The sequence below is a fragment of the Coturnix japonica genome, chromosome Z (assembly GCF_001577835.2).
Source record: "Coturnix japonica isolate 7356 chromosome Z, Coturnix japonica 2.1, whole genome shotgun sequence".
NCBI lineage: Eukaryota > Metazoa > Chordata > Aves > Galliformes > Phasianidae > Coturnix > Coturnix japonica.
In genome coordinates this window covers 12,472,403-12,496,575 of record NC_029547.1, presented here as the reverse complement: position 1 = coordinate 12,496,575, position 24,173 = coordinate 12,472,403, and the positions used below count along the sequence as shown (strand labels likewise).

Genomic DNA, 24,173 nt, shown 5'->3' with positions numbered 1-24,173 from the left:
GTGCTTGGGTAGTAGAGGGGTTGGAGTGGGTTTGTTACTGGTAGGGTGGTAGGCTTTAAAAACTAACTTGGCAGCAGTAGCTACTTTGGCATTTCATGCCTGGCTTCTTAATTCAGAGCTGGAGATCTTTAACTACCAAAGGGTTTGTGATCCATAGAAAAAATGGCAGCTGGAACATACATACGGTTAGAGAAATACAATGTTTAGTCCTGCTGGTTAATGCTGAACAGGAAGATAGTGATGAATAGAGGAGAGGAACTGCTGGTGTTTAGTCTGAAACAGCTGCTGGGCTCAGCAAGATGAAAGCACAGCTTATCCAGGTCTGCCCAAGACAAAGCAGTACTTTATGCTTAATGTAGTTTGGCCAGTTTGACTGGAATCACTGCACAAAATTTGTCATTGCTTCTGAAATGTAAACAGCAATTAAATCCCCTCAGACAGAGCAGGTATCATTCATGAGTGGATTTTGCTGCCCCAAATGGTGGCATTTAGTTTGTTCTCGCCCGTGGTGTTACCATTAGGAAAATGCTGGAGGAAGGACAATCTTTTGTGAAATACCTGGCATTTATAGACATGGGGCAGTCGGTAAGGAAACAGAATGCACTGCAGAATGGACTCTTCTAATTGAATTGCAGATGGGAATAAGTCTTAACGGGTGTTCTTGGTAATAAAGGTAGTAGAAAGAATAAAATAAGACTTTTTGATGACCTAGAGGAAATTCTGAAATTAAATTTATGAATGAACTGGTGCCATAAACAAAAAGCACAACTCTCAGCCAGCTTCAAGAATACTGCTATTATCAGCTGTCTTCTTCAGCATGCCAGCCTAAATAAAGGGCTTTATTTAGGACAGGAGAAATGAATCAGGTAGTGCTTACAGGATGTGGAAGGCTGTGTTCACTTTCTGGATAAATGGGTTGTCTTTCAGCTGTTCTGTGTAATTCTTCCTGCTCTTCTGAGTAAAATCTTAAAGAAAACAATAGGGAGCTACAGATGCCTATGAACTATCTTGACAAGTATCTATGTACCTTGCTGGATGGGGATGGTTTGTTTCTAAGTCACAGTGATTTTTAGCAGAGGTGGTACGACAGCATGATAGCCTCCAGCACGATGGGCATTTTGATTAAATCTCTCACCTTTGGACAAAGGCACGTGGTATGTATAGGGACTCTCATACCACATTTTCATCTCTGCAGTGTAGCTCTTCACTGCTTTGCTAGCTTTGGTCCTCAGCAGAAAGGAAGCTACCAGTAACAGCATCCCATCTTCAGAGGATCCCAGCGTTACCTATGCACTCATAGTGGGTATTTACATCCACTTGTTTGTGGCTGAATCCAGAACTTCCTTATTGCAAAAGAAGCTTCTTGAATGTGCTGAGTGTTTTCTCTGCTGTGTCCGAATGTGGACAGATAAGCAGTGCTCGGTGATGTTGTTCTTTCCAGGTTAAGAAAACAGATGTAGGGAAAATCCAGACGAAAGAAGATGATATACATATATTTATGAATGACTAAATAAAGTCAGCAGGGTCTATTTTAATTGCCATTTAATGTGTTTCATTCGCTGCTAAGCTTACGAGTTATTAAACTTCTGCCTTTTCTTTCTTTCTTTTTTTTTTTATTTCTAGGCCTCTTCCTTATTTTAGGCTTGATACTTTACCCTGCAGGTTGGGGATGCCAGAAAGCAATAAGCTATTGTGGACATTATGCTTCTGCTTACAAACTGGGAGACTGCTCCTTGGGCTGGGCTTTCTACACGGCGATTGGTGGCACTATTCTGACGTTCATCTGTGCAGTCTTCTCGGCGCAAGCTGAAATCGCCACATCCAGCGACAAAGTGCAAGAAGAAATAGAGGAAGGAAAAAACCTTATCTGCCTCCTTTAATTCCAGTGGGAAAAAAAATACCAGTGCCTGGATATTGATTTGCTATCCACTGACTCGATGAGGAAATCCACTTACCAGTTACCACAGTTTGTGTGATTGAGCCCCATGCATTCCAGCCCTGAACTACTGAAATGGTCTTTCTTCCTTGCTGGGCAATGAGGATCAGAGAAAGGATCCCGAGAAAGGAGAATGTAAACACTTGGGGATTTTTTAGTTTCATTATGTTATCAGGACACTGTGGAGTATATTAATCAGATTGGGGATGTGAGGAATCATATATATAATGGGGATATTGTTACGTAGCTGACAAATTCTGATTGATTGGATTGCCTTGCCCACCTCGGTCACTTTAAAAAAAAATTGGATTTAAAATAATAAAAGCCAGCACATTTTATTTTTACACAACCAAGAAGCCTATTTTAACAAGGCTTCATTTCCAAGGGCTCCCATCACCTGTGAATCTTTCATCACCTCCTGGTTTGGTACCATATTTTTAATTGAGGTGCTTTTTCATACTGAACTTCCTTAAAGTGCAGTGCCTTCTCAGTAAGTAAGTCTATGATGGAGAGATCAAAGCTGACGTGATGCAGTTCACACAAATCTTTGAACAGTTAAAGCTGAATCCCTACCATCCCTACCTACATCTCCTGCTTGAAACTCAGCAGCACAAGGTTGCAGCATCTTGTCTACCAGGCTCATCATTATTTTCTTTTCACTGACTCAGTAGAGATGCTGTTGTTAACACTGGTTTTCACTTGATTCTGATGCAGCTGTTAGAAATACCATTTTAACGTATGTTGAAACAGCAACTCTGCCTTTATTTGAAATCCCCCAAATCCCAAGCAGATGATAACTCTCCAGAGCACAGCTGGGCATTATTTTGTGAATGCCAACAGCTGGAGCTGGGCTTTAGCCTCTTGTACAAATGTACGTCAAATGCTTGACTTACATGGTATTATTCTTCCTTTTGCCAGTGAAACTTCATTCCTAATCTGCAGATCAGGATGCTTCGTGTCCCAGAACCAGCTACGTCCTTAAGAAATTCAGATTTTTCAGGAAGCTGTGCCAAATTCTCAATGGCTGGGAAGATCTTTTCCCATTTTTTGAACCACATGTAACGTGGAACCTTTTCCAACTAAATCAGCAGAAATAACAGACCTTGCCACAAATGACATTCCTTTCTGAAAAGCAGTCGGTTGCATTACTTGTGGTGTCCCATCACTTACTAGAACTACTTGTAAAAACAAAATTAAAAGGTATTTAAAAAAATAATAATAAAAGGAATGATGCAGCCGTGGCACAGAAGCACTGGGATGAATTCATCTGAGAGGTAATTCTCATGAACTTTAAGTGAATTCCTCTTACTTCTTGGTGCATGTTTCACATCGTACATTGCTCCCTATCACTGGAGCCTGGTCAGAGTATCAAAGTGTGCCGTTAGCTACTTATAGGTGTTAAAAATTGTTACTGCACAGGTAGAAGACTAATTTCAATACACTGCTCCTCTCTGGGTGATTCACAAGACTTGTGAAAGCAGCCACTAGTGCAGGCCCAGGGCTGGCCTTGAGCGTGGCTGAGTGCTGGTGCCGGAGCACCCCTCAGTGCCTGCTGTGCCCCACAGACCCTGCCTCAGCACAGCCCACCTGTGGAGCACGCAGGCTCAGCTCCACGCCAGTGCCCATCATGCTCAGGCCGGGTGCTGGACAGATGCAGAGCTGATGGCTGAGCCACTGTTCAAAATCCAGGATCAACTTCTACCAGTATTAAAAAGGGATTAGCCGCATCTTGCGCTCACCTGTTTCTCTAGCCCACTTCCACCATAGTGTAGATTTTAAAACGGGTAATTAACTTTTCTTTGAAATATTTAAGTTTAAAAAATGGTCTGGAACCACTTATGCCAATTATCTGCATATAGCAGAATCTGCTCTTAAAAACAGAACTTTTGGAACAAAGCAGTGTTTGAGGACAAAAAGTCACAGCCAGTGTGTCTTGACAACACTCATGGGTTTCCTATTCCTTCTCATGCACGTATGCATCCACACACTCTCTGAAAGGCATGCGTGCTACCTGTTTAGCACAGCTGTGATGCCATAGAAAACATCCTTTGGTGTTCCTCTTGAGCCCTCTACTGGAGTGCGTCCTAGAGGAGGCTGGGGCATTAGCTCAGCTGTGCTTTTGTCAACAGCATAACTGGAAAAATAGGGCTGTTAAGAGTAAGAGTAAGCTATAAACTGGCTGAACATTAATTTAAAAAAATGTAATTAATACAGAGTTTTATCAGTTGGATTTGGAGTTTTAGCTTTTCTGCAGTGGGTAGCAATCCAGTGTGAATTTTGCCACTGCCAGAAGCCTTTTCAACTACGTTATTGAAGTAAATGCTGCTTTGGCTTGTGCACCTGATCAGACAGAGACAAGATCAGTATCTCCAAAAGGAAAGGAGGGCTTATGCTGCTTAGGTTTAGAAGCAAGCAGTGATCAACCCCAATATCCCCCAATAACCAACGTCTGCAGCAATCTAAAGCACGCTTTAAATTTTCAGTATTGGTGTTTTTTAATATTAGGGAAGTATTTTCAGTGGCATGTTTTGCTTCCATTTTCATTTGTAACCAAGAAGAGCCAGCTTTTCTGCTTGTTGCTGGTGTGTATCAACCTGCTCTGCAACGGCATCATCAACTAACATGCAAGAATATGCGCATTCATCGCGTAGCGCACACAGATGGATGGAAGACAGGCTGGGAAGAAGTACAGAAAGCTAATAACTAGAATTTCCTTTCTCAGGGTTCTGTTTTTCTATCAAGTGATAAGGTGTTGAAGGTGTTACACCTCACCGCTTTTTTTTTTTTCCTGGATGAAGTTTTCAGATGTAGGGTGCTCTCATTAAATCTGACAGCTGTTTGAAGTTGCTCCTGACCGTCTCCTCAACAACAGCTTTCAAAGATGTTCTGAAACAAAAAGAAAACAAATCAGCTTAAAACTAATTTAATTAATTCTATGAGAGGGGCTGCAGAGCATAACTGCTTCTTAACGTACATGCACTGCGTAGGATCTAGAAGACTTTGCTGTGGATTCTTTTAAAACCTGTGTGCCAATTAGTTCAGTTTGTTTTTTGTGGTATTGAAGAATTCTTCAAGCATCTGTGGTTTGATCAACTTTGTAAACTTAGATTCTGTAAAGTGCCATAGACTTCTTTTTTTTTTTTAATTGTAGCATATTTAAATATATATATATATACACAAATTTGTGTGAGATGTGCAATAACAGGAATGTCTTTTGGTGGATTTTGTTTTTTTCTTAGTTTTTTTTTTTTGTTTTTTTTTTTTTTTTAAAGTTTTGGGTTTTTTTTCTATTAAACAGGATATTTGAAAAGGGACTCCCCAGGGAAGAATTGGTGTATTGGTGGTGTGGACAAACTAAGCATAGAATAACGCAATAGAGTTCTGGGTTTTGAAGATGAGTACAGCATTGACAGTAGCCTAAAGATCTAACAGAGATCTCTTACAGGGTGATTTAATTGATATAATACAGGCAGTAGAAATGTGAAGCTGCAGCTGAAAAGGTTCATCAAGGTTTCTCAGTGTGCTTTATTTATAACGTGGCATTGTGGGGAAAAAAAATGCTACTGAGCTCGTTCTTGTTTGTCTGTATCACCTTCTTATCCATTACACTACAAATTCTCTGAGATTTTTCGAGCCCAACCATCTCAGTTTTGAATTGTTATCCCACATAAGAGTATCTCACTTGTGTTCCTTGAAAGCCATGGGCACTGTTTGCCTAGAATAAGGGAAGGACAGAGCCCAACAGAAGTGGTGCCTGGCAGCAACACGCACAGCACAGCCACACTCTGTAGAAAGAGAAGCTGTGGCAACCCAGCTAGATTAGATTGAGCCATGGTTTTATTTGTGGTACTGATTACCTGTTCTTGAGTCACCACTATGTACACTTATTAGCACGAATTATGTACCTAATGTGTTATTTTTTTTCAATCTAAATTTCAATTAAAATGTGAGTTTTTGAACTGTAACAAGAGTATGACTATCTTAATTCAAACATATTAGGTATGTTTAGCCAGAACAAGTTTTCTTTAATTGTAGCTTTAATAGCATTTTAAGAACCCAGCCCGGTGATTCTGTTAGTGTTTTAGTTTTCTGACTAACAATTACTGATCAAAAAGTATGTGATTTGAAATTGTACCTATGCATTATACAGTACAGTCGCATTAAAGAGACTCTCTAATTAAAAGCACGTCTGATGTGGTTTTTATTTTGCCACTATAGCACTGCAGCTCCTTTCTCATGAAAAAGCGGGCAGCTTTTTCTTTCTATCCTTTCCCAGAATGATCTTGGCTGTATCTCTGAGCACTGTTCTGTGTGTTGATACCACAGTGGGTAAAGATAAACTCTATTCCCATTCAAATAAATCCCAGACGTGTTCAGTGCCAAAGAGCTGGTGTTACAGGTGACATCACAGGAAAAAATGACTGGTAGCACCTAATGAATGAAAGACCAAGGACACAGCAGTGACACGAGTCAACTCAACTGAAGTTAGGAAAACAAACAGTACCAAACCAATGCTGTTTTCAGCAACTTCATTTTACTTTCAATGACGTTTCAGGATTCACTGGATAGCCACAATTTCATTCAGTAATGACAGAACATGTTTAGATTTTAACCCTCTAACTATATAGCACAAGGAAGCAGGCTGCAAGTATTTGAGAATGCTTCTTACAATACTTGAGTTGGCTATTCTTCTTATCCTAATGTGGTATTTCCAATAGAGGTCAACTTCCCCATTTCAGCATAATTTTAAAGCATTTATATACAGAGTTACAAAAAGCCAGTGAGATTTTTACATAGATCAGCCGCCTTGTACGTCATCCTGAATTCTGAAAGAAAAAAAAGAACTGTTTTGTTCAAAACTATACAGAGCAAAAATCCCGGAAAAAAAGTTTTGTTTTGTTTTATTCCGTGACACCGTGTTAATACAATAAATATACAAAACTTCTGAACAACTCAGACATGCAAACAGAGGGGACAGAAGGAGTGTTTGTAGAGGATCTTGACACTCACCAGGATGACAGAGCATTGTTAGTAATTTACAAAATATACAAACATCCCCATGATAAATACTCCTATATTACGTATCAATGACTACTGACATTCCAGTGTTTAAACTTCATACTCTGTACTCAATTTGTCACAATACTACAAAATGACAAGTGGGTGCCATACTCTGGTAATTAATAAGAGGCTAAAAGCTCAATTTATTTGGGTAGAAGTATTTTAACCAACATCAGCCTTCTGTTACCAAAGGTAAACTAAAACTTCTTCCTTACTTTTGGGCTGTGAAGCATCAGATTTCTCATTTAAAAGCTCACGTGTAACAGCGTCCTGGATTTTGCTCATGAGGTTTGGATGTGTACACTCAGCCCGGGACATCACAAATCAGCACCCAACATACACTGAACATTCTCACCGAACATTTAACCATTTGGCAAAATACGCCTGTGGAATTGGGGTTTTATATCTCTTTTCCTCTGTATATTCAGGCATAGTAAATTATGCATTCTTCAGCTTAAAGCAAAGATTATGTCCCTGGGATTCAAATCCAAGAGAGATCCAAGATAACTGCTCAAATTTAGATTCAAAACAATCCATATTACAGCTCCCAAGCAGGAGTTTCAAGTCAAATTTAAAAGATTTCCAAAAGAACAATTTTGATGTACAGCTGCTAGAAGAGCAGTGCCCGACCTCAGCAGAAAATACAGGCTTGTCTGGAAAGCTTTTATTAACATCCTACACAAATTTAAGTTCAACGCCAACCTATTCACTACTGTAAAATTTGAGAGCCCCTATTGGATAGAACAGTTAAATTGCTTTTAACATTGTGATACAAAGAATATTTAGATGATAGTATGTTATTATTACTTAACTTCTGCGTAGGTGGAACTGCTACATTTATCCAAATTCAGGTTGGATTTAAAGAAGTTAGTAAAACAAAGGAGACTAATTACTACAGCTAACGGTAATACTTATCAAGGAATTAACAGCATTAAAAAATAACACCTTTGTGTTATTGTAAATGTACTGTAAAGAAGGACTTGTCAGCATGGAGGGGCCTCAAAGTTCTGGCTCAATCTTGCTAAACGCGATTCACATTAAGAGCTGATAAATTCTTCATCTACAATAAAATTACACTACAGGTCATGGCATCACATCCTGCTTTCATTTTAGAAAACAAAGCTTAAAAAAAAACAGCCCAAATATTATGCTCATGAGCCAAATCAAGGAACTTTAAGTAACCTTCAGAGGACAAATCCATCACTTTATAACCTGATTAACTTTAGAACATTATGATGGTACGTCCCACGCTCAGCTCCACAGCAAACATTCAGGCTTTTAAGCCTTCGGCTCAATGACTTAATTTTGTGAAAGATGAATAGTTTTCACTTTTGCAGTTCAAAATAGGAAGCTCTTACTTCCAACGTAAATCACAGAGATGGCTGAGTTATGTTAAAATGAATTCAAGTATCTGTTAAATGACATTGCTTATAAAGATTGATCTTAGACAGTATCGTTGTAAGAAAATTAAATACTGTGTATTTCAATTTTTGGACAAGCAGTAAACAGAGTGACTGACAAGGCTAGAGATTCGGTACCACTGTTAAACACAAACCTACGCTAAAAAAACCAAAATCTAAGAATCCCCAAAACAAAAAATACCACTGCATGTCAAAGAGGAGAGCTAGACAAGAAACTAGTGTTCTAAACATCAATATTCTGTTCTTTTCCAGCAAAATTATTACTTCAAGAAAGAAATACTGAAATAAAAAACACAGTATATAATCATTTATGTCTGTGATTGTAACCATCAGCGAACTTCCTTAACTTGTACACTGCATTACACATTCTATTACAGAGAATGTTTATGCATCATTGTCATTTCTCACAGGAAGGGAATACTCCATGAAAATAGATATAAACAAATGCTATAAAGTGGTGCAAGTAAATTCTGGACCAAAACACTATTTAAATATGATCAGATAACTCAACAGCGTTCATGCAAACTTACAGGTTTATATCAAAAGACTTACCCTAAAAAAAGTTTTGAAGAATTTATCAAATTCCTAATTTATGTAGTTGATCATTAAATACCATTAATTCAATATCAGGCCAATTGTTGAAATGGTTTATCTCCCATAAAATACAGAGGGCTTTACGTTACACATAGCAACATCTAAAAGGAGGGCAAAGAATTTACTCTCAAAATAAATAAATTTATAACAGAACAAAACAAACATTTCCCATTTTACCCATGCACAGCTGAAGGAAGGACAAACATGCTGTGTTAACTTTATTCTAGGCTTTTAGGAAACAGAATAAATGACCTGAAAATAAAGCACAATCAAAGAGAACCACAGCAACTTCTTTGATCTCCTCTACATTCGGTTACCCTTGAATGCATTCTGAGCTGCACTGGTGGCTGCTGTCGACGCGGCGTTGGCTGCAGCAGTTTGTACAGTTTTGTTGGACATCACTCCTGTTGCAAACTCTTGCTGTGCTTTCTCAAAACTAGCACCAGTTGTGCGGTAGAGACCATGAACCTAGGAATGTGTGAAAGCAGTGAAAAAGTGATGAGCTTTCCATTTCCTAGTAGAGTAATAGCAAAAGCAGAGCTGTGTGGTAGAGAAAACTCACTTGTATGTTTAGAAGGATCTGGAAATGAGTCAGACTGCTACTGCACAAGGTCCTACAAATTTTGACTGCCCCACTGTACACAGTTTGATTGCACAGATTTCTGTTACTTACGCTTTCACAGGGGTCTCTCAAAAGGCTTTTAACTTGCATAATACCCACTTTCTAAAACAATGTATTTAAGTAAGCAAGACAGGCTGTATTCTTAGTATTACACAGGGCCATGGCTTGCAAAAGAAGCTTGTCTCAATTTCCCTACAATTTGGCATGCTCATTGAAAGTGAATGCCCATGTTAAAACAAAGGCAAAAACAAAGGCAAAAAATTGTGCTGTGACAGTAACAATCTGACCAGCTCTTTTCTGCATCAATCTTTAGGAAAAAAATTCTCAAATTTACGTGCTTACAAGGATCTATTAAGCTATGCTATTACTGAGTATAGTTCAAAATATCTTAGCAATGTAGATATGCATCTGCTAGTATTGTGCCCAACAGGTCTGCATAATAAGCAGAGATGATAACCAGATGACTTACAAACAATACAGCTCACGATTTATAGTACAACAAAAATCAAACCCTCAGTAACATCCAATTACCTGACAATTAAAATGAGATCTCAATTTTAGATTCATTTTCAATCATGTCTTTAAATAGTTGATAAAACTGCCTTAACAGTATTATAAAGACATTTCCATCTACACACAGCAGGCAAACTGATGTTGTAACTTTTTTCCTTTGGTAGAAATGTGACTGTTTCCTGCCTGTGAAGATACACCATGCCATATCTGAGCATGCTGGGTACACAGGCTTTCTAAAAGAATCCAGATGCATTTTACAGAAAGACTAAAAGAGCCCAACCTGATCTACATTTTTCTTGATTTCTTCTCCTGTATCTGAGTATTAATGGAGAAAAGAAATAACGCGAGGTTGACATCACCAGGCTATACTTAAAATTTCTGACTGAAATTTGAGGGACAGGAGAGTTTGGGTATGTGAAAATCATTAAACATAGCAGTAAGGTAGTACTACAGAAGCACAGTTGTTAATCATAGAATCAATCACCACGGTTGGAAAAGACCAAAAAGATCATCCAGTCCAACCATTCACCCATTACCAACAGCTCCCACTAAACTATGACCCTCAACACAACATCCAGTCATTCCTTGAATGCCCCCAGGGTGACTCCACCACCTCCCTGGGCAGTCCATTCCAGTGCCTGACCTCCAGCTCACTACAGCCTCCCTTCAAGAAGTTATAGAGAGCAATGAAGTCTCCCCTGAGCCTCCTCTTCTCCAGGCTGAACATTCCCAGCTCCTTCAGCCTCTCCTCATATGGCCTGTGCTCCAGACCCCTCACCAGCTTTGTTGCCCTTCTTTGAGCATGTTCCAATCCAGGGCCTCGATGTCTTTCTTGCAGTGAGGGGCCCAAAACTGGACACAGTACTCAACGTGCGGCCTCACCAGTGCTGAGTACAGGGGGACAATCACCTCTCTGCTCCTTCTGGCAGCAGTGTTTCTGATGCAATCCAGGATGCCATTGGCCTTCTTGGCCACCTGGGCACACTGTCAGCTCATGTTCAGCCAAGCATCAATCAATACCCCAGGTCCATTTCCTCTATGCAGTCTTCTAGCCACTGCCCCAAGCCTGTAGCATTGCCTGGGGTTATTGTAGCTGAAGTGCAGGACCCAACATTTGGTCTTGTTGCACCTCATCCCACTGGCTTCAGCACAGCTCTCCAGCCTCCTTACAACCTTTCTTGTAAAACTTTCTTAATATGTACAGCAGACCCCCCAAGAATATCACATAATCCCCCCCTACTCTGTGACTCTCCTGAAGGAAAACAAATTCCAGGCCAAACACAGAAAGCAGAAAAGTGGAACAAACAGCTTACCTTTTTAAACATAACTAATGAGATAACAGCAGATGCTGTGAAAAGTGCAGCTATGATGATCATCATAATGCCAACAGGAATACTCTTATTAAGACCAGTAAGAGATGAAATCCATCCACTGAAGGAAGAAAAAGAAAACACCAAACTTTACTTGAACAGCACTGGAACCATTCATCCATATCAGAGGAAAGCTAGATAAACTCCTGGTCCTAATCAACTCCAAATATTTTTGAAAGGAAATTCAGAGAAGTTACCAATGAGAACATTTCTGTATTGCAGCCAGTTTTTACAGCTTCAGTTCTACTTTATCAGGAAAATTTCAGTACAAGTCAAGAAGAAATTAAAGAAATTTGAGAGTAATTTATCAATCTTGGTTACCTTTGGTCATAACAACATTTCAGACTCATTTAAAATTGCATGACTTCATGAAAATGTCCCCCCAAAACACTTAAAACTTCTTTAAAAATAATAGAAAAATATGCCATACATACATCTTGCGTGTGGGAGGATTTGTTGAGCTATATCCACAGAGTGAATGTTTCTCAATTGGTGTTAATATGATAACTTATTAAAGAAGTAGTCAGATTAACAACTCATTGTCTACTTTAAGCACTTATTATTTTTTTAAACTGAAACATCAACAGTGTAGAACAATACCAAACCTTTAAACCACAAAAAAGCAGCCTGCATTAAGAAACCCAGAATACCAAGATGGAAAAGATTCTTCCAATTAAGAGAGCAAATAAATTCTGTAAACCTTCAGAACATTAAAATTCTCCTCTGTTTCATACTGCTCTGATTCCCCATATCCAACTGGACTCTACCACAAATCCCCAAAGTCTGAACTGTACAGAGCATCTTCTGACCTGGCTACTTTTAATACCCATTCTGCAAATATCCTTTGAAGCTTATTCCACACACTAGAAAAGTGGCCCCTAGAAAATTAATTTAATTTTCTCATGTCCATCAAGATATCTATGAAAAAGGAACACAAATTTGAGAGCAAAAAATAATGAAATGGGACTTTTCATTATGCTCCCATTCTAAAGCAATATTGTTTTGGCTGCTGTACAAAGTGTTTGCATATTAGTTGCAAAATATCACTGATATAGAAAAATATCATTACCCAGATATTGTACTGCCAGTCATAGCATTCCATGCTATCAACTGGCTACTACAATCATGCTTTTAGTTAGCTCTGTTTTGCTGAGGATTTTTTTGCAGGAATGGTAACTACAATTCCCAATAACTTTTAAGTGTAAAATTTAAGTATTATAAGCTCCTCACTCACAATTCAGGTGAGAACAGTTAGAGACCTACTACTCTACCTGGACTATCACAAGTCCGTGGGGTCAGATGGGATCCACCTGAGGGCACTGAGGGAGCTGGCAGACATGATTACCAAGCTGATTTCCAACATCTATCAATTTTCCTGGTCAACCAGAGAGGTTCCAGAGGACTGGAGGCTTGCCGGTGTGATCCCCATCTACAAGAATGGTCATAAGGAATATCTGGGGAACTACAAGCCTGTCACAGCCTTACCTCAGTGCCAGGGATAGTTATGGAACAGATCACTTTGAGTGAGATCACATGGCACGTGCTGGAAAATCAGGCATCAGGCCCAGACAGCATGGGTTCATGAAAGGCAGGTCCTGCTTGATAACCCTAATCTCTTTCTATGATTGAGTGACCCACCAGATGAATGAGGAAAAGTGAGAAGGTTGTTGCCATAGTCATAGCAAATTCTTAGCTAAAAAGCACTATTTTTCAATGCAGTCGCCATTATTAGCTACGCAGTTTCACTAGCCATGAACAAGAGCTGCATACCACATTTGTAAAGATCTGCACCCCAGTGAAGGAGACCAGCTGGCGCTGTTGCCGCTGCTGTAATGTACTGCCACTTCCTCACTGTGCACACATCCACTGTTTGGTCTCTATAACCATTCAGCAAGTGTCAATGACTGTCAATGGGTGTAATTTTTTTCCATGTAGAGGAATTCAGTGACACACCTTTGCACCATACACATTTCCATGTCAGATGCCACTTTGCCAGACTGCCCCTATGCTCCCATCTGTCACGCAGCAAAAAATGCAACAGAATAAGGGTGGGAAGTTTCAATCTCTACTGCCATACCACCACCATCTGCCTCTGATATGGGCCAACATAATAAAATAGGAGACACTAATTTCAGAGCAGCTCTTGCATTAACGTGCAGCAAAAAGAAAAATTAACTATTACAGAATATGCAGTTGCCTTAGCCATTTGAGCTTTTCAAACAATAACAAAAATCACAGAGAATCACAAAAGAATTGCAGGGGTTGGAAGGGACCTCAAGAGTCCAAACCCTCCGCTAAAGCAGGCACTCTACAGTAAGTTGCACAGCTAGGTATCCAGGTCAATCTTGAGTATCTCTAGAGAAGAAGATCCCATGACCCCTCTGGGCATAGACCACTATACACACTCAAACACCCGACTGATTCATTCTGCAAGTTTTAGCTGTAAATTTCATTAGCAAGTGGTAAACATATAAAATAACAAATAACTGTAAGGAAAATACAAACAGCATCCTATTACTTTTGAATTATTCTAATTTTCTCTGTGTTTTCTTCCCTTATTCTAAGCACGTAACACCTCCACACACCACTAAAATACGGGAGTGGGTACACAAGTAGTTCAGCCTTGTGTACACTAAACAGCAAAACTTTGAACAGCCTAGCAACAGAAGTACCTCACACTCCTAGGATATCTTTCACTTACGCTTTTCTGAGTGCCAAATATAACAATTCTAGCGAAAATAACATATATATATTTAAAAACATAGACTAAATTGCAGGTGCTATACAAAATATGTTTGTCATACTCAGAGAACAGAACACTCACCAGTTTCCCCATCTTTGAAATCCCGCAGCTTGAAGTACATGTACAGCGAACTGGCAGATATACACAAAGAAGAACACAAAGAACCTAAATGAACTGTCACTCCTGAAAGAGGGGGGAAAAAAAAAAATGTAATGCATCCAGGAAATACTGACAAAGCACTATACTATGTTAAAAAAAATATGTATTAACTAGATGAAAAGTGTTTTGAATTGTTGATGATGACTTCAAAGATTGGCAATTCTGTGATTTGTGCTTATTTACAAGTGTTTTCCTCTTTAATACAGTAGGTTTGCCTCTTGCATCTCTTCAAGAGGTAAAAGTAACAGCAAGGTGCTACTCCTTTGTGTTTTGTTCTGCACAAAGCAAGGCCTCTTAGACTTAACACAGAAGTTCCGCCACAGTAAATGCAGAACAGAGTTCTGAAATTTATGGTACTGACAGTACTGTACTAAAATCTTGTAATGGAAAAGGACATAAAATCTGATCTGTAATTAAGGAAGCATAATGCAGATCACAGTACTGAGGTATCTGTTTTTTAAAGGCAAAACATACAAAATATGTTTCTTATTTAAATTACTAAAATGCCAGCTTGATAAGGACTAAAGAGTCAACAGCCTGTCCAAAACTCCAACTACAGATGAACAGGTAAAACTCCAATGAAGACTCCAAAACTAGTGATGAATCGATATGCTTGATCTCAAAGTTCCAAATAAAGTAAAAGTCACTTAGTTAAGATACCAATTAAGAATATGGAATCAAGTTTGCTAGCAGTAACATTTCTTGTGGGAATTTTTTCATTACTATTGATTCAATCCCTTCAGTTCAGTAAATGCTGCCTTCAGTTGTTCAGCACAAAGTGAAAGCTGAGTAACAGTGTTCCAAACAACTAAGAAATGCTATAGATTTACTAGACTTAAAATCCTAAAAGAATATGTCACTGAACTCCAGCAAGTCAGGAATAACAATTATTTATAAATCAACACTATGTCAGATTTAGTTAAAGCTACCACTTCTCTAATGCTCTCAAGAAGACTGGTTTCTATAAAAACAAACAAAAAAACACCTCAACCAGTTATTATTTACATCATGCATTCTGGTATTATCATTTGTATGTAATTAAATGCAGTTTAAGCTACACAAATCTTCGATAATACATGCAACCTCCTTGGTTATCAAAAAGAAACATGCAAAAGGCTATCAATCTTTCTCTAAAAAGTGTATTTAATCTGACAATATTCTGATTCAGTTCAATGTAAAAATTAAAGAAAATATTCTAAGAGTAAAGAAATTTCAAATTTTCTCATGATGACTGAAACAAAGTTCAATTTTGCAACTGTTTTGTTTTTCAGCGCTGATGCATTTCAAGACTGTGAAGTCCACCAAATATAGAAGGTAAAAGCTGGGAAAAAATACAGGAACTTCATTAATAATGATTAGTTTTACTCAAGCTTAAGAATCTCAGTCTACAACAACTTCAGGCATCTCAGGCCACTAGACAATAAAACATGAGATTCAAGTTTCATTAATTTCACTTAGGAAGCCAAAAATTTAAGAGCATTTAACCGTAGATCTACTCATGTGCAATATAATGAGAATTTTGCTTGAAATTGTTACCAGCCCAATAGAAAGAAGTAGAAACAGTAAATATTTTAAAGGATGTTCCACGATAATCCTAACTACAACTGTTTATATTTCAAATACAGAAATTAATTTAATGGCAAATATACTACTTGTTTCTAATGAACTCATATTAAAGGACCATCTTAATTACAAAAATCCTGCAATGTTAATGCACTTCAATAAGTAGGATATTTAAGAAATGTATTACAAGTCATGATGAAGTTCTTACCTGAAGGCTCCATACAGTGGTCTGTACCAGCAGACAAAAGAACAAGGAGTAAAAAGCAAGAACCAGAGGATACTTAATCCAAAATCAACACCTCGCGAAGCATCAACATAAAACCAGGCCAAACATCCAAAGATATTAAGAAACAGTGTCACTGTATGAACTGTAAGAGCACAAACAAAAAAAAGTCTCAATAAAATTATGGTTATATAAGAAAAGATTAAGTGTTAAAGTAATAACTAAAATACTAAACATGCTGAAAATAAAGCAATGTCCTCACTGCAGTAATCCAACTGGTTTTTATATAGCTTCGTAACTTTCATAATAAAGCCAATATTCCCAAGTGAAAGCACTGAACAGAACAACAACAAATCAAGTATAAACAGGTACATGGTGGAGATAAAACACTTAAAACTAGAAGGATGAAAAAAAAGGGGTTTCTAAAGGTGCAGTAATGGATGATTCCTCTATTATAGCTATTGATAATGCACATACACACATTTTAAAAGGCTATTTACTTTCTCTTACAATCAGGCAAGTAAATAAATGCAGAGTATCAGCCTTAATATTACAATACATTTCCACATTTTTCCTATATATTTTTAAAGACAGTGCTGTAAGTAATTCAAAATACATTAAAAATTAGCATCAGACGTGTTCTAATTTAAAAGGAACTTTCAACATATAATCCAAATATAAAATACATCAAATATATTTTTGCCAAACACTTTGTCTTACACGTAGCAGAGAAAAATACCCTACTTTGAAAATACATTTATCCGTTAAACAAAATCATGTTACAGGCTAACATTTCAACTAAAGGAAATGCACTGGCATTCTGACAGTTACTTCAAAAATACTTGACTCCTAGAACAAACAACACAGCAGTAGTAAGAAACATTACATCATGAAAATATTTTCACAGTATCTAATTATGAAACACTTAGTATCTAGCATAGAAATTATTGTTTTTTCAGATACTTAAAAGATAAAAATGAATTTGTTTCTGTTCAGCAATACCTGATGATTACCCAATGATTCAAGAGTGATTCTACCTGCTCACTGTAAAACATGGCCGCCCTCTCACAATTAAGAACATGCAAACAGTGCTGCAAGAAACTGCTCAAGTCCAGAGAAATATTTTAGTCATTCTACTGTAAGATAAGTTCAACAGAGGAACTGGTGAGTTTGCAAAGATTCTGAACAAAATTTTCAAAGCTTTTTCGTTCATTCCCTCTCAGTTTGTACTTTAAGCAAGCCTTAAATCAACACAGACACTGCAAGATTAATAGGCAGGTCTAAAAATATTCTACCTCTTCAAAGACAACTCCAAAGGCTGACATTACTTTAGTCTTTGGCAGAACTCTGGACACTTCCAGTGGCTGAGATAATAAAGTCCTCACTGAGATATATAGCAAAAGAACATGCTTTTCTCTCAGAAATCAGCTGGGCTGTCACCCTTTAACTGAATGACCTGACTGCAACGAGACATCTACAGAGAATTCTGAAGCCACAAGTTAGCTTAAAAGTTAGCTTAGACTTTTGTTCCCTGTCTGTTCTGTTCTTTCTGGAAAGGGGTGTGGGACATCTACACACAGACCCTAAAAATGACAAATAGGAATGAAACAGACTTTGATCAAAACATGATGATTTTCACTTTGAATATTCACCCAAAAAGTAGCTTAGAAAAAACGAACGTCTCTCAATACACAGTCCACTGGCCAACGCAAGTCATGGTTGCTCTTCCTGAGTGGAATTATGACTACAACAGTCATCACACCACCACCACAACAACAAAAACATGAGTGGACAATACCAAGAATTGCAAAAAAAGCAAGAATTGTTAACAGGGTGCAGGGGTCTGAGTTCATGCTATCAGGAGTATGAAGGCTTTTTTCACCCTATACAGTAAATTAAAACTACAGCTAAAATACTGTACCCAGTCCACACTGTCCAATTTTAGATACCATAAAAATGCCATAATAATTTGAAATGGTCCAAATAGCAAATCTGTAAGATACCAACAAAACTATCAGAACTCTAGAAAACATGACCTACAAAAAACAGTTGGGTGAACTATGCTAGTTGAAAGAAAATAACTAAAGGGGACATATGCATCTTTCGTAATAATAGCAGATGGTATTCTCCAGTCACAGCACTGGAGAATTAAATTATATACTTAGAAACACCATCTGATGATAAAGACAGTAACACTAAGGCAGGCTTGGAAGGAGCTTATGAAGCACCCACACTTGGAGGTACCAGGAAATGCCAAAACAAACATCCACACAGATGAATACACACTATGGATTGAACCCTCAGACAGCAGAATGAATGAGTCCAAAGAACCCCAAATGGAAAAACATCATAGAAGTTGACACCCTAGAGTATATTTTCTCCATCATCCATAAGTCCTTTAAGTCCTTTGCCTTTGAAAATCTTGTCACAGAATAAAGGAAAAGTTCAAACAACACCAAGTAACAAAGGCAAATGCCATAAAGCCTTCCATAAGATTAAAGAGATCTTCAGTTTTTAACTTTAAATAATAAAAATTCCTTGAAAATTTACACTGCTCTTTTTGCACATGCAGTTGGGCTGTGCTTAGTAAAAAGTGCCTGTTTACTGGAAAACAGGCTTCTGAGCCAAAAGGAGTTTGGTGTCAGAAAGTGATCAAGAGACAGTCATCACACTTGTAGAAGCATTTATAAACAGATGTAAGAAGCTAGTGCCCGCTGCCACAGGCACTGGAAAATTGCTGTTTCATCTACAAGTCACCAAAACAGCAGTGGTAGCAAAAAAAGAGAGTACAGAAGCATACCACTGTCAGCTGACAGAAGCCATTACCCTGTAACTGCTGCAGTCCAAAAATGAAGGGAAGCACATAGCGAAAACAGAAAAAAAAGTGTCTCTTCCAAGAAGGGGAAAAAAAAACCAAAAAAAAAAACCACAGATCTATAATGTAGATTATATAATGTGTATTATTGTAGCCCTCACAAAATGAGGGCTGCAAAATAAATACATAAGTAAATAAAAGGCCAGGAAAACAACTTTACAAAGTGCAGAGCAGTCAGTACCAGATTTATCCAAATTCTATCATCTCTGCAGATCCCTAGGCCTTAAAAGTTTTCAGATGCAGAGGATGTAGAATAGAAAGTACAACAAGCAGAAACAAGTTGGTTTGCTATGCTAATGACTGCCTCCACCCAGAAGCAAAGTTTCTCTAATGAGGTATGAGCTAAACCATGTAGGTATCAGCCCTAAAGCACTGAAGTAGTCAACCCTAAAGTACTTAATCATCTCTTTTTAGCCTCAAATAGATAATCTACTTTTATTATGCTTGTTTCCCTTGTTTCCCTCCTTCCTTAGTAAACCTTAAGTCAGAGAGTAGGAGATCTAAAGAAAGACATGAAGAAGAGGATTCAAAACCATTTTAATTAGAAGAAAATCAATAATCTTATTATGAGAGCAGAACTCAAATATATTTTAAATATATTTTGAAATTCTAAGATATTACTGCTTTCTGTACGAAGGAGAAAAGAAAAACTCTTAATATTCAGATTCTTACCAACCAACTGGATTTGTGTTTAAAAAAAATACAGAACTTCCAAAACTCAATTCTGAAAGTGGCCACAACTAACATCTTAACATTCTGGATCCCTTCCTCTTTCATTTGACATAAATCTTAAATGCCTGGCCAATTTCTGAGAAATTCACATATTCTTACATTAATGATTGATGACCCAGCAATGAAAATAGCAAGCCCTGGATGAGCTGGAATTGATTTAATGTTCTTGTTTCATAGACATGCTTCAATCATACTAACAGGATTACCAGCTGTATGGGAACCGTTAGGTCATGGCCTGAACCAGTGACTGACCTGGTGAAGGGGTATAGCCAGCCCTGGGAGCACAGGTGGAAGCAATTCACGTGTGCGACTGGAAAGTGTGAATCACAGATCCATCCCTCCCTAAACTCATTAAAGGACTGGCAGCCACAAGGGAAGGGTCTCTACTTGGAGACTGTGAGTGTTTGGTGAGTTCTGATCCTTGGAAAGGGGTAGTATGTCATTTGCACATTTGGTTCATTCAGCATTTCCTCAAAATGCATCATCTGAATGAGGACAACATACTAACAATGATACTAAATAATACTAAAATATATTAACACTAAAACTACACTGAACTATAAGTATGCATATTAAAGCAAATGGATATTACACTTTTTAAATCACAGTATGTTAACAACAATCGTGAATCGTATTTCTTCATATAATTTTACCATTTTTACAATCAATTTGAATTTCTAAGGTAACAAATGGTAAAATACTGTTTTATGATAATAATGAGATTTAAAATGGAATACAATACATAATACAGAACTGCTTTAGGATAACTCTTTTGTCCCCAAGGAAGTTTCTATGAAATAATTCAGTGTTTCTGAAGGCAAAACTAACAAGAAGGTTTCATTTAAATATTTAATTTATGGATTTAAAAAATATATTGTCACAGATGTTGCAAAAGCTAAGCAGGAAGCATGCAGCATCAAGCCTGAATCAGCAACTTGTTTCTTCTTTAAAAAACAACAACAACAACAACAAAAACTTACACATCCACAAGTAGTACATAATCTTTACAGTCTTCTGGAATTCTACAGGAATGTCTACAGAAAAGTCCTGGTAGAAACATGGACCCACTGGAAAATTCTCAGGAAGAGGTGGCCAGTTATTTTTTCTACCTGCAAATAAAAAAACAAAACAAAAAACATGCATTATAATATGAGTTCACTACTAGAAAAAGATAATCTAGATAGCTTGGGCTACAAAAACCCAAGAGTTTTATTACCAACCCTAACACAAATTTTAGAAGTAAGATACAACAAAATTCAGACAGACCACTGCAGACTGTATTTTATCTGTTTTATCAATGTAAATACCTAAGCCAGAACCTGATAGCTCCTATAAAGTACCAAGGAAAGAGAAACTTTGAAAAAAACAGTAAACTTTTGTCAGAAAAACAAATTTTCAGGGTTTCTTTACTTCTTAATGCACATTTCTCCACAATGTGCTACACTCACCTACTCATTTTGTTGAATACAAAAGGTAGAGATAGAAAGGCAATCTTAATCCTCTGAATCCTGGTATTTTTAACACCTGGCTATCTCTAACAATTGCAACTAGTTCCCAATATAGTTTATAGTCAAAGCGTTGCTTTTAAGCCCATAAAAGTTTAGAAAAGCAGCTATTAAAATACTCTCAACTGTGAGAAGATATCCCTGCAGCACCAATTACATTTTTATATGAAGTTTTCAGACACAGTCAGGACTCAAAGGCAACCTTTGATTCCTGCCTGCTGATATATTCACAGGCTGGGGTATACACACAGACTCAGAAATCCAGCTGAGATGATTCTAACAAACCTTCACTGTAACATTTCAAATCCTGTACACAACAGATATGTAAATCACCATATTCCAAAAGGGGAGCTAAAGATAAAATTAAAGGTAACTTTATTTGAAATTCTGACAATGTTTTGCTTGCAAATTTCATATTCAACCATAGCTTCACTAGTGTTTCACCTAGTAAGAACAGAAAGCTAGCAAATCGTACGTACTTGTATTATGAAATTATTTCTTTCCTCACTCAAAATAAGATGAAGTTGTCAGTTCTGTCTACAGAACTCCCAAACACTGAGGATCTGCTGAACATTCTGCCTCTTACACTTGAGGTTTTTTCACCCAGGCTTTTAGAGCTGATGATTTATAATGAGAACATATAAATTTAATCAACATGCCTACTTGTTTTTAAAACTACTCTGGAGTTTCTTCTAGGAAAAACATTAATAACAATTCAGATCTTTATTTGGCAGTATATGATTGTTTCTCTCAGTTTCAAGAGAGAGTAACAGAAAAACTCAGATATCTTTAAATAATTCAAGTTATTAATAATGCTATTTGATATGCTTTTCCAACCCAGCATTCAGTCTTAGTTGAAAAATGGTGCTATATTGGTATTTTATGTATCACCGTTTTAAGACAATCATGTTCCAATACTGAATTATACACAAAGAGGTTGCTCAGATTTATTTAATTCAATACATCATTACCAACTTAAGGCCTGCGAACATAACTGCATTCATACTGGAGGCACATCATTGAAGACATCCCCAAACTAGCCTTGTGCAAGTACACTGGTGGATTTTTTAAAGACATGCCCAATTGAGTTAGCTGAAATAAGAAACAGCACACTTCGTGCTGTTCACAAGCAATATTGTACAGGACCCAAACAGAGAAGACCAAAGGCATGGAGCTGAGCAGACCTATCAGAATTTAAGATCTTTCAATTGTAGTCAACTTTACATGATGGCTGTTTATTCTGAAACATGCATCAGGTATTAGATTTCCATCCCCTGAGACAAAGATGAAAGGGAATAAAACTGTCACAAAAGACTTGAAAAGTAATCAATTCAGACCCATAACACAATTTACTGAAATTATATGAAGGGTAATATGGAAAAGGAAATTAAAAAGGTAAACCAAAAAATCATTATATTGGAGGACAGGTAAAGAGTTTCAATGAAGACAATGAAAAGATTAAGTACAGAGAAAATAAAAATGGCTTTATAAAGAGAATGTGACTCTTTTCGTAAGATGATCCTTGTGGTATACAACATGTCAGAAAATTCCCAGCAAATCTGAATTACTACGTGATTACGCATATAGAGTTGTACAACTCTACTTCCAAAGGAGCAAATAAAATCTTAGGGAATCATGGAAACTGTTTTATTTATGGAAAAATTAGTCAGAAATTCAGATGCAAGCGGAAAGACCATAAAAAAGTCACCCTTGCAAAAAATATTTTGAAGTACTCTTATAATTTCAGTCTACACTTATTCCTTTTGAAAAGGAATAGGTAAAATATGTCTACCTTCTGATTTGTGAAACTGCAGTATGAAAATTGATAGTGTTAAACAGCACAGTTACAATTAACAGCAAAATGAGATGCAGATCCTGATTATGGATTATGAAGTTTCATATCAAAGATTAATACCAGATACATTTTCTTCTATTTGCATAAATATTATACCCATAACATAGTAAAAGAAAAAAAAAGATAAGAAATCTACAGTTATAAATACAGAAGAGAAAAGGCATTCTACATACGAGGTTACTTCTCAAACTGTTCCATTTCTATTAAATAGAATTGCTTAGATATTAGAATAAAAATAACTGACAGCTGAGGATAATATGTAACAAAGGCCACCTTTAATATTACTGCTGTGAAAATTTGTACTGTACATGCCAGATTTTACTGGATTGTATGAACTGTTCCAAAGGTGATGGATTCTCCTATAGAATTTATAATAACCTTTTCAGATCTGTTTTACCATATCACTATAAAACAAAAATGGTTGCTAAGAAAAAAAGTTTTCATGCATACCCCCCTGCTGATTGAGACTCTGCATTTCCCTTTCTCTGCGATCCAGTTCAGCAGCTTTTCTTTCCAGTTCTTCTTGACGCTTTAGCAGCTCTGCCTGGGCCAAGGCATGCTCCTGAATAAAACAGACATCACGAGATATTGATTAAAAATATGTACAAAAATAAATCTAATCCTACCTCACATAATGAAGCATTTCCAGTTCTGTATAAGAGTAAGTTTGTGTTGCATAAAGTCATTTGATAACTGATTATGTTAAAGGCAGTATTAATTTTCATAAACCATCAGGAAAATAATACTTATAAGACTGTTCCAGAAGCATGTAACAGAATTATATTTAAAAGGAATCTGGTGCCTGAAAGTTATTGACAAACCTTTGCAATTTGAGTGTAAGCAGGTGGTTCTTCCGTTGGTTTCATTATTGCTGGCTGAGTACTGGGTACGTTAGGCATTTTCACATTTCCTGGAGGAGCCTAAGAATACAAGAGACAGTTATAGGGAAACAGCCTCCTATTCTAATAGCCACCTTTTCATTAAGTCAGTAAGGCCTAAAC

The 24,173-nt window shown here is 37.3% G+C and overlaps 2 protein-coding genes and 1 pseudogene across 7 annotated transcripts in view; 2 read left to right on the top strand and 1 right to left on the bottom strand.

Annotated features, from left to right (window-relative positions):
* LHFPL2 (LHFPL tetraspan subfamily member 2) overlaps window positions 1-6,119 on the top strand; it is a 110,562-nt gene extending 104,443 nt beyond the window's left edge. For all 6 annotated transcript variants that reach the window (XM_015848575.1, XM_015848576.1, XM_015848578.2 and 3 more), the window contains one exon: window positions 1,624-6,119. In XM_015848575.1, coding sequence (XP_015704061.1) covers window positions 1,624-1,880 — 257 coding nt within the window. In that variant the 3' untranslated portion in view covers window positions 1,881-6,119. The remainder of the gene's footprint in view (window positions 1-1,623) is intronic.
* On the top strand, window positions 1,934-6,119 carry LOC107305885 (annotated as a pseudogene).
* Window positions 6,120-6,811: 692 nt separating this feature from the next.
* Window positions 6,812-24,173, bottom strand: part of SCAMP1 (secretory carrier membrane protein 1) — a 35,056-nt gene continuing 17,694 nt past the window's right edge. The window contains exons 3-9 of the mRNA XM_015848574.2: window positions 23,994-24,092; window positions 23,623-23,734; window positions 20,793-20,921; window positions 16,191-16,350; window positions 14,342-14,443; window positions 11,461-11,578; window positions 6,812-9,480 (exon numbers count right to left, since the gene is read on the bottom strand). Of these exons, the coding sequence (XP_015704060.1) occupies window positions 9,316-9,480; window positions 11,461-11,578; window positions 14,342-14,443; window positions 16,191-16,350; window positions 20,793-20,921; window positions 23,623-23,734; window positions 23,994-24,092 (885 nt within the window). The 3' untranslated portion in view covers window positions 6,812-9,315. The remainder of the gene's footprint in view (window positions 9,481-11,460; window positions 11,579-14,341; window positions 14,444-16,190; window positions 16,351-20,792; window positions 20,922-23,622; window positions 23,735-23,993; window positions 24,093-24,173) is intronic.